Source organism: Glycine max, chromosome 2 (genome assembly GCF_000004515.6).
Source record: "Glycine max cultivar Williams 82 chromosome 2, Glycine_max_v4.0, whole genome shotgun sequence".
NCBI lineage: Eukaryota > Viridiplantae > Streptophyta > Magnoliopsida > Fabales > Fabaceae > Glycine > Glycine max.
The window spans coordinates 17,651,259-17,662,814 of record NC_016089.4 but is presented as its reverse complement, the minus strand read 5'-3'; the positions used below and the strand labels follow the sequence as shown (position 1 = coordinate 17,662,814).

Sequence of the window (11,556 nt, the reverse complement as noted above, 5' to 3'; positions counted from 1 at the left end):
CAAGGGATGTACCCTCCCTTGTTATCTTTGAACCTAGTGGATGTACCCTCCACTAGAACTGATCCACAAGAGATGTACCCTCTCTTGTTCTCAGTCAAACCCAAGTAGATGTACCATCTACTTGTACCACAAAGGATATACCCTCCAATGTGTTAAGACAAAGATCTCAGGCGGTTAAACCTTTGATACTTTGTGAATGGGGATACAAAAGAATTCTCAGGCGGTTAGTCCTTTGAAAACTTTTGTATAAGGGAAAGGGAAGAATCAAAAGAATTCTCAGACTGTGTCGTTTTGAATTCTTTGACAAGGGAGAAGGGAGACACAAAAGAATTCAGGCGGTTAGTCCTTCGTTCTTTTGGAAAAGGGAGAAGAGAGACACAAAAAGAATTCAAGCGGTTAGTCCTTGGCGAATTCTTTTTGGCAAAGGGAGAAGGGAATGAAAAAGATGAACAACACAAGTTTTCAAGGTTTTGAAAAACCAGAAAAATTTGGAAAGCTTTTGGCAAAAGGAAGAAGAAGAAGAAGTTCAAAGAGACTCAGAAATCAATGTGGAAAACTTGCTTGCGTAAAGAATGAATTGGAAAAGATTGATTGATAGAATGAATTAATTGAAAATGCAAAACAAAGCCTTGCTTTTATAGACTCTTCATGTCTGGTCAAGAAGACCATTTAGAAGAGTTATAACTTTTAGAAAAACTTAAAACCAATTTGAAAAAGTCAAAACCTTTTTGAAAAGTTACATCTTTTGATTTATTCAGAAACAACCACTGGTAATCGATTACCAAATCAGTGTAATCGATTACACAAAGCTTTTAGTGAAAGGATGTGACTCTTCACATTTGAATTTGAATTTCAACGTTCAAAGGCACTGGTAATCGATTACCAAAACATTGTAATTGATTACAACTTTTTTGAAATCAATTGGAATGTTGTAAATTCATTTGAAAACTTTTTCAAATCCATTTTGCTACTGGTAATCGATTACAACAATCTGGTAATCGATTACCAGAGAGTAAAAAATCTTTGGTAAACATGTTTTGAGAAAAATTCATGTGCTACTCAGTTTTTGAAAAAACCTTTTCATACTTATCTTGATTAAGTCTTCTCTTGATTCTTGAAACTTGAGTCTTGAATCTTGTTCTTGATTATTCTTGATTCTTGATTCTTGGAAACTTGAAACTTTTCTTGAATCTTTCTCTTGATTCTTGAATTCTTTGGCATCATCAAAATAACCTTTGAAGGCATTGCTTCCACATTAGTTAATATCAACTCCATTTCTGAAGTTTGTGATTTTCTCTTCTTTCATTTATGAAATAATTTTATGGTATCATAGAGCTTTGTTCGATCTTGAGCCTCAACAAATTTCCAACCTCCTCCTACCCCTCCACCACCATTTTCTTCAACTTCAGTGGCTGATTCTATTCCTCAACTGATTCTGATGGCGGTTCCGATACATCAACCTATTCCAATGGTGGTTCCGATTCCAGATCCAGTTTCGATGGAGATTCCTCAGTCTATTCTAACGTTGACTCCAATTCTGGTTGTTGCGACACCGCTTCATGCGGTTCTATCGCCGTGGCGACTTTGTATTCACAATCACATCCTTCTCGCATGCGATTTCTATGAGCAAGTAGAACCAGTGTTGAGAGGTCATCGCCTTCATTATTTTCTTGAACATCCTACAATTCCTCCGTGATTCAGAACTTTAGCTGATCGTGATCTTAGAATCGAATCTCCTAAGTATTTTGCTTGGGAATCATAAGATAAACTTCTGCTATCCTGGCTTCTATTTACAATTTATGTAGAGGTTCTTCCTTGGTTTCTTGGATGTCAAACTTCGTGGCATCTGTGGGATAAAATCCACTCTCATTTTCGTTCCTTGATTCATGCTAAGATGAGACAACTACAAATTGAACTTCATAGCATGCAATTGGAGAATAGATCAGTGTCTGAATATCTACTTCAAATTCAGACTATTGTTGACTCTCTTAGTTCAATAGGAGTGACAATTTCTTCATATGAACATCTTGATGTTATTCTTGAAGGGCTACCTAGGGAGTATGAGTGTACAATGTCTTTGATTTGCAGTAAGTTTGAACCTCTTTCCATTGATGAGGTTGAAACATTACTACTAGGTGATGAAGTTAGTAGGCTTGACAAATTTTAGAAACCTGATTCTCTAATAGTATTCATCTTACTCAAGGAGCTTTTACTTCTAATAGTTCTATTAATTTTTCTCAAGGAGCTTCAACTTCTAATAATTTCACTTATGCTCAACCTATTCAAGTGGTTCAAAATTTTCCGAGTTCCTCTAATGGCAGTTCCAATACTCAGAACTTTGATACTCAAGCCAATCTTACTCAAGGAAATTAAAATAATTTTGTTAGAGACTGGAAACACAATTAAGAAAAATAGCACAATAATATGAGGGAATAAGTGTATTATTTCTGACTCAAGAAGGAACAATACAAAAGGAATGAATTCCTCTGCCCAAAGCTCAACTCCTACAAAAAGGTATCCTTTTCTATCCATAACAAAATGCACAATCTCCAAAATATCCTTTCTCTCTCCTATCTCATTTCCTAAATATCCAACAATACCTTCATACTTTTTATAGCATTTTGTGACCCCACTTGCCACCTCAGTTCCTCTCTTGGCTTCCTAGTTGGATCTAAGCCCATACCTTTGGCCCTATCAAATTCCATTAACAATGGTAACCAGTTTTTTTAACTTTGGTCGAGGTGGATGTGGCTATGATGGTGGAAATAGAGGTAGAAGTAATGCTGGTAGAGGTGATGGTCGTGGCCGTGGAAGGTCTACAAATGTCCAGTGTCAAGTTTGTCATAAATATGGTCATGAAGATTCATTTTGTTATCATTGCTATGAAGAAAATTATGTTCCTACACAACCTACGAACTATGGAAATACACAATCTACTCCTTCAACACAACTACCTTCTGTGCAATAAGCTGTAACTCAACATCTTCCCTCTGCTCAGCAGTACATGCCTATAATGGCTCTTATTCATTACTACTATCCTCAAATGCCATATGTGCACAATGCTAGAATTCGAGCAACTATTTCTCCTCAAACTCGACCTCAAGCCAACATAGCTACTGCTTGTTCAACATCTTCAAACTACTAGTATATTTTGGTGCCTTTCATCATGTCACAAATGTCTCTCAAAACATCCAGTAAGTGACTCCCTTCAAAGGACCCGATCGAATCACAATTGGTAGTGGGCAAGGTCTTGGGATAAATTCCACAGGTCTAACTTCATTTCAATCTCCTTTAAACCCTAAATTTTCTCTCATTCTTAACAATTTGCTCTTTGTTCCTTCAATTACTAAAAATTTGATTAGTGATTCACTTTTGTAAGGATAATTTGGTTTACTTTGAATTTCACCCTACCTTCTGTTTGGTGAAATCACAGGTTTCTAAAGAGGTTCTCCTCAAGGGGTTGGTGGGACAAGATGGTTTTTACCAATTCCTTTATTTGCTTTAGCTTTCCAAGTCAAAGTCCTTTGTAAACACTACTGTTTGTGCAAATCCTAGTACTAAATATGTAACTAGTACTCAAAATAATGCTTTTGTTGGCAATTCTACCCTTTGTAATTTTGTTTGTTCAAATTCTAGTACTAAATCTATAAATAGTACTCAGATTGTTGGCAATTTTCCCCCTTGGCAATAGTACTCGATCTTCTTTTACTACTTGGCATTCTAGACTAGGCCATCCTAGTGTAGATGTCATGAAACATGTATTCCAAATTTGTAAATTTCTATCAATCAATAAAACTGATCCAAATTTTTGTTCTCACTGTTGTCTTGGCAAATCACATAGACTACCTTTTTCTCCTTCTTTAACGGTCTTCCCTTTGAACATATTTTAATAGACTTGTGGGGCCCTGCACCTTTTGTATCTACTTTTGGTTATAGGTATTATGTTACATTTGTTGATGCTAATACCATATTTACATGGATCTATCTACCAAAAAACAAATCAAAAACTCTAGACGTGTTTAAATAGTTTAAGGCTATGGTGAATACTCAATTTATTTTTCCTATAAAAGCTATACAATCTGACTGAGGTGGAGAATACAGACTTTTCACTTAGTTCTTAAGTGAATTGAACATTCAACATAAATTAATCTGTCACCATACTTATCATCAAAATAGAGTCATAGAAAGAAACCACACACACATAGTAGACATGGGTTTAACTTTGTTATCTCAGGCTACTATGCCTCTTCATCAAAATGGAGTCATAGAAAGGAAGCACAAGCATATAGTTGACATGGTTTAACTTTGTTATCTTAGGCTGCTATGCCTCTTCATCAAAATGGAGTCATAGAAAGGAAGCACAGACAGCACAAACACCAATGGTGTTTTGTGACAACCAAACTATTGTAGCATTGGCCTACAATCCTATACTTCATACAAGGACAAAACACATGGAGATTGATGTATTTTTTATGAGAGAAAGAGTTCTAACTAAGTAGTTGATTGGGCATCATATTCTCGGCCTTGATCAATGGGTTGATGCTTTGATCAAGCCCTTCTCTCCAACCAGATTCCAGCTTGTCAAGGGCAAACTCAATGTGATGGATCCTTCCTCCAAGTCTCAACCACCTTGAATTTGAAGGGTGATATTGGAGTATTGTAAAGGACATGTAGTTATTCTATTGCAGTTAGAGTTAGCTATTCTAACTTATTAGTTTATAAATATAGGATTGTAAGTTTGTAACCATTGATTCATTGAGTTAATGAAACTAATTCTTCTCCCCTTTCTTTTCTCTGTTATCTTTTCTAAGATGGGGAATTTGGATGAGGAGATTGTTGCATAGTTAAAGTGTTGGGATGATTAACACTAGTTGAAATAGTCTAATCTGATTCATCCATCAACGAAGGAAAGGGAAACTTGATTTTGTTGAAAATTACATCTTTGGAGATGTGTATTCTACCATCTATAGTGAGGAATTTATAGCCTTTGTGAGAAAGAGATAACCCAAAAATATACACTCTTGAGACCTGGGTTGCAACTTGTGTTGATTATAAGGCCTGAGAGAGGAAAATAGGCACATCCAATAACTTTGAGGAATTTGAAATCTAGAAGCTTGTGAAACCATCTTTGATAAGACACTTCATTTTGAATTGTTGAAGAAGGAAGTTTGTTTATTAGGTAAACACTAGAAATAATTGCATGATCCTAATAGTCAAGTGTCATTGAGGCTTGAGACAACATAGTTAAAGTTTTTTCCACTATGTGTCTATGTTTCCTCTCTACAATACCATTCTCATGGTATGAGGACATATCAGTCAATGCATAATACAAGGTCTGTAAGATACTTAGAGAAAGACCTATATCCACTTCCCCGATCAAGCTGAACAACTTTGATAGGTAGGTTAAAAATAAATGTTTAAAAATAGTTAAAGTGTCTGATTTACTTTTTAACAAGCACAAGCAAGTAAATCTTGTATGGGCATCAACAAATTTTAAATAATATTTATAACCAGTGTTGGACATAATAGGAGAAGAACCCCATAAATCAGTATAGATAAGTTAAAGTGGAGTTAAATAGATACTAAGAGAAAGGGAGGAGGAAAGTCTATGGAATTTAGCAATGCAACAATGTGAACAAAAGTCATAACCAATTTTATTGATAATATGAAGATTACAAAGTTTGAATACAAGTTTCACAGTATCAATAAAAGGACGTCTTAATCTAGAATGCCAAGTGGCAAAAGATACAGAACTATTAGAAACTATATTTACAAAAAAAGCATCATTGACTCTTCACATAATTCAAAATAGAATATGAAGATGCTCTAAATACTAGTTTTGAAACATCAGATGAAATGGTATTGACAATTATATGAGACTTGAGTCACAATCTAGATGATTGAAGCAAATTAGGGAATTGGTAAAGGCCATTAGCATCAACCAACCCTTAAAGCAGGACCTCTTTAGATACTTGAGATTTGACTAAGCAAAACTGAGAATGAAACTGAGACTCGTCTAGTTTTTTGTCATAGAAGGAACAAATAACATGTTATTAAGAACAAGAGGAATTTGAGAGTTAAAAGGAGATTTAAAGGAGGTTACACATGAGGAATTGATGTTTAACCCCTAACCATTCCCAGTAATAATTTGATATGGCCTTTCAAAGGGTGTGGTTGTTAGACTTTTGGCAAGTGTACCAATGTCATTGTAGGTTACAAATTTATAAAAAAAAGATTGTCTCCACAGGGACTTGAGTTACTCAATTCCTTTGGATAAAAGTTATCAGTTCAATAGTTATGAACAAATTTAATTGAGATGTCATAGGTTTGTCTAACTAACGAAAAATAACTAAAGTAACGGAATAACAAAAATAATGGAATTTAGTGCGTCGAAAACACGTAAGATTATGGAAACAATAATAATGAATTTAATTAATTCAAGAAAAATGTAGGATTGGATTTCATTGTTCATACCCTCAGTATCCTAACAAAATTAACATATATGAATCATTTTCTAACATTATTGATGCATACATTAAGTTATGCCGAATCGATTCCTCGCACTTGAGAATCCTAAGAATATTTACCGAATATCAATCCCTTGCATATGAATTAAATATCCCAACATTACAATCATAATCTCGTGCTATTTATAATCAAGACGTTATACTTTATTCCTAGCAACATAACATAACGAGTAACTTCATTCAGTTCAAATTCTAAGAGTACTTTCTAGTCAAACTTAAAATCCAATTTTATGCAACTAGCGATCAAATAAAATCAAGCATTACGAACAAAATGAAATCACCAATAATGAGTAGAAAAGATTCATACATATATATAATATCAAAAGAGATACATAAGGATACAAAGATTACATCCAATCCTTTGGAGAAACTAACCAATAATTGCACAGAACACAATATCAACAAGAGAAATGAAGAAGGATGCGATCCATGGTCACAACTCTGTAGCGCCCGAGCTCCACTTTGTGCTTTCTTCTTCCTTCTATGGTGTTCCTTACGTTTTCCTCTGCTTCTTGATGTTTTTTTTCTTCTTCTTCCTTCTGTGGTGTTCCTCACGTTTTCCTCTGCTTCTTGATGTTTTTTTTTTCTTCTTCTTCCTTGGCATGACTATTTATAGAAAAGAGCTAAGAGGTGTAGACAAATTCACCCATGCGAATTTGTTGCTTAACCTTGAAGGCACAAACTCACCTAGGCGAGTTGAAAACTTATGCCTGAAGAAATCTGATTAGCCCAGGCGAGCTGGTTGCTAGCCTGTGCGAATAGATGTCTGAAATCTTGGAAAAATGACTATTTTGAGACATTTTAAGAAAATGATTACAATCGAAAGATAAGTGCTAACATTTTAATCCAAAAATAAGTGAAATATAACACTTATTAGTGGTCTGTTGAATATTTTGAGACATTTGTGACATGGTGAGATGCACTTGAATCTAGATACCAGTTTTCTGAAGAATAGGATTGAGCACTGGTTAGATGGGCTTGGGATGGTGAATTATTGTATTGAGGTGGAGCATTATGATATGAAGGTTGATTGGAATACTGATTAGGATATGAATTGGAAGATTGGATGGGATATTGGTTTGAATGTTGGTTATTGGGATACTGGTTTGGGTACTAATTTTGATATTGGTTTAGGTTTTGGTTAGAATACCACTATTGATTTGGATTTTTGTTTGAGTTGGAGTACTCATTCTGATATGGATAGTTCATTAGTTAAGTAGGGACATAGTTATCTTCATGCTTATAATAACAGTACTAAATGTTAGAGAAAATTGACCACCACAACCCCCCACAGCCATCACCATAGCCATGATCACCACCACAACCACCATGAGAGAAGTTGTAGCCATCTCCATGACCATTGTTGAGGAAACAATTACCTCCATTATAGTTGTCGTAGGTCGAATTAGTGTTCTGAGCAACACTGTGTTGAGCCTGAGCAACATTGGCTTGTGGCTCTACAGTAGTGGCTGCTGCAAGGAATTGGGGCTAAAATTAGGTTTAGATGTTTTAGTGAGATTGATGGAAGCAATTGATTTCATGCAAGAAGAAGAGTTTCGACTTCATCAATCGTGAGAGGCTCAATCCTACAACTGATAAGCATAACCAATGACTCAAATTCATATGGTAGTCCATTAAGAACAATATCGACATGTTCATTAGCCAAAACAAAATCTCCAATAGATGAAATGCGAAGGAGATATTCAAAGATTGAACGATTATCCAACGAAATGTTACGAAGATCATTATGAAAGTGTTTCTATTTCGCATAAATGATAGATTACAAGTGTGAATGAAGCTTATCCTATAGATGCTAGGAGTACTTACTATTGACGATGAGTCTAGGGAGAACTTCACTAAAAATTATGGATTGAAGCCACAATAGCAGGAGTTGATCCTTTTGTTCCCAAAACAGAAACTCAGGAGAGACATTTCCAGTATCACGGTTTTCCATAGAAGCATATCCAATTTATGAGACAAAGAGACAATGCTAGTATTATCACATAGAATGAGAGAAGTAGAATAAGTAACTTGAACTTCAAAAAGAATTGACTGAATCCAAGTTACTTCTGTTGCAATAAGAGCCATACTTTTTTACATAGCCTTAGTTTTGGATCTTGCCACAATTGACTGCTTTTTAGGCTACCAAGAGATGAGATTATGGCCAAGAAGTATAACAACACTAGAAGTTGACCTTTTATCATCATGGTCAGAAGCTCAATCAGCATCACAGTATGCATGAAGAGAAAAGGGATGCTGAAGAAAGGCAGCCTGAAAATGTAATCCCCAAGAAATAGTACCCTTAAGATACCTTAGAATTCTCTTTACAACTTACCAATGTATCTCAGAAGGCTTATACATGAATTAACACACCTTATTCACATAAAAGCTAATTTCTAGTCTTGTTATGGTAGCATACTGCAAAGCCCCAATTATGTACTTGTACAAGGAAGGATAAAAAAACCTTCAGAGCCAAGCGTTAGTCAATTTGCACTCTCCAACTTTAGGAGAAGAGATAGGATTAGCCTCATCCATATTAGTCATAGCCGAGAGATCTCTAATGTACTTAGACTAATTGAAAATGAGTGATCCATCTTTTTGTTTTTGAACTTCAATTCTCAAGAAATAATCTAAGTCATCTAGATCTTTGAGAGAAAACACATAATTCAATAGAGATACAAGGGAGTGAATTAACTGGATGTTGTTACCAGTAACAATAATGTCATCTACATAGATCAAGATTTAGATAACAAACCCTTTCAGAATATACAAAGAGTGATGGATCACATTTGCTAGAAGAAAATTTGAGGCTAAGAAAAGTAGCCTTGACTTTATCAAACTAGGCTTTGGGTGTTTGCTTTAGGCCATATATGGTTTTGTGTAATATGAACACTTGATGTTTGTTTGAGGAAAAAAACCTAGTAGATTGAGACATATACACTTCTTCTTCAAGGATACCATTGAGAAAGGAATTGTTGACATCTAATTGTTGAAGAGGCCATTTGTGAGAAATGTCATTGAGAGAATGAGTCTAACAGTTACAAGTTTGATTAAAAGAGAGAAGGTCTCTTTGTAATCAAATCCTAACTGTTGATGGAACCCTTTTGCAACTAACCTGACTTTGTACTTATTGACAGAGCCATCTGGATTTTCTTTCACCCTAAAAATCCACTTGTAACCAATAGCAGTTTTGGATGATGGAAGATCAATTAAAGTCCATGTTTCATTTTTAATGAGAGCATCATATTTTGTTTGCATAGCTGTTTTCCAAGAAGGATATTTCAAGGTAGCTTTGGTAGATTTTGACTCAAGATGAGCAATTAGAAGGGTAGAATTTATTCTAGGTTTACCAATCCCAGATTTAGCACAAGTGCGCATTGGATGAGTATTGAGAGGTATTTCTGAAGCAAGGTCAGTGGAAGAAGGTATAACAGGAGAATCTTGATCAGTATTTGGGTTGTTATTAGGTTGGATAAATAGAGATCATTTTGTTGGATCGAGTGGCCTCAGAATAATTAAGAAGGGGGGGGGGGGGTTGAATTAATTATTCCTAAAACTTTACCAATTAAAAATTACTCTTTTAAGGCTTTTACTTATGTTGTTAAGAGAATATAGAGTAGAAGAGAAACTTAACAAAAAGTAAAAGCGAAAATTAAATGCACAACGGAAAGTAAAAGAGTAGGGAAGAAGGAAACAAACACACAAGAGTTTTTATACTGGTTCGGCAACAACCTGTGCCTACCTCCAGTCCCCAAGCGACCTGCGGTCCTTGAGATTTCTTTCAACCTTGTAAAAATCCTTTTACAAGCAAAGATCCACAAGGGATGTACCCTCCCTTGTTCTCTTTGAACCTAGTGGATGTACCCTCCACTAGAACTGATCCACAAGAGATGTACCCTCTCTTGTTCTCAGTCAAACCCAAGTAGATGTACCCTCTACTTGTACCACAAAGGATGTACCCTCCAATGTGTTAAGACAAAGATCTCAGGCTGTTACACCTTTGATACTTTGTGAATGGGGATACAAAAGAATTCTCAGGCGGTTAAACCTTTGAACGCTTTTGTATTAGGGAATGGGAAGAATCAAAAGAATTCTCAGACTGTGTCGTTTTGAATTCTTTGACAAGGGAGAATGGAGACACAAAAGAATTCAGGTGGTTAGTCCTTTGTTCTTTTTGAAAAGGGAGAAGAGAGACACAAAAAGAATTCAGGCGGTTAGTCCTTGGCGAATTTTTTTTGGAAAAGGGAGAAGAGAATGAAAAGGATGAATAGCACAGGTTTTCAAGGTTTGGAAAACCAGAAAACTTCAGAAAACTTTTGGTACAAAGAAGAAGAAGAAGTTCAAAGAGATTCAAGGCTTGTAAAGGATTGATTGGAAAAGTATTCAAGATTGTTGTTAGAAAGATTGATTAAAAATGCAAAACAAAGCCTTGCTTTTATAGACTCTTCATGTCTGGTCAAGAAGGCCATTCAAAAGGGTTATAACTTTTAGAAAAACTTAAAACCTATTTGAAAAAGTCAAAACCTTTTTGAAGAGTTACATCTTTAGATTTTTCAGAAACAAACACTGGTAATCGATTACCAAATAAGTGTAATCGATTACACAAAGCTTTTGAGTGAAACAATGTGACTCTTCATTTTTAAATTTGAATTTCAATGTTCAAGGACACGGGTAATCAATTACCAAAACATTGTAATCGATTACAGCCTTTTGAAAATATTTGGAACGTTGTAAATTCAGTTTGAAAACTTTTTCAAATGCATTTTGCTACTGGTAATCGATTACAACAATATGGTAATCGATTACCAGAGAGTAAAAACTGTTTGGTAAAGGTTTTGTCAAAAACTCATGTGCTATTCAAAGTTTTGAAAAAAACTTTTTAATACTTATCTTGATTGAGTCTTTTCTTCATTCTTGAATCTTGAGTCTTGAATCTTGATCTTGATTCTTGAGATCTTGAACCTTGAATCTTGATTCCTGTCTCTAGACTTTCTTCTTGAGTCTTGAATTCTTCTTTATTCTTATCTTG

At 35.1% G+C, this 11,556-nt stretch overlaps 1 protein-coding gene across 1 annotated transcript; it reads right to left on the bottom strand.

Annotated features, from left to right (window-relative positions):
• Positions 1–7,781: 7,781 nt before the first annotated feature.
• Positions 7,782–9,905, bottom strand: LOC106797371 (uncharacterized mitochondrial protein AtMg00820-like). The gene is made up of 3 exons (XM_014771650.1): positions 9,643–9,905; positions 8,722–8,798; positions 7,782–7,999 (listed from the first exon to the last, which is right to left on the bottom strand). Exons 1-3 carry the CDS (start codon positions 9,903–9,905, stop codon positions 7,782–7,784), a joined length of 558 nt encoding a protein of 185 aa, XP_014627136.1.
• Positions 9,906–11,556: the final 1,651 nt, after the last annotated feature.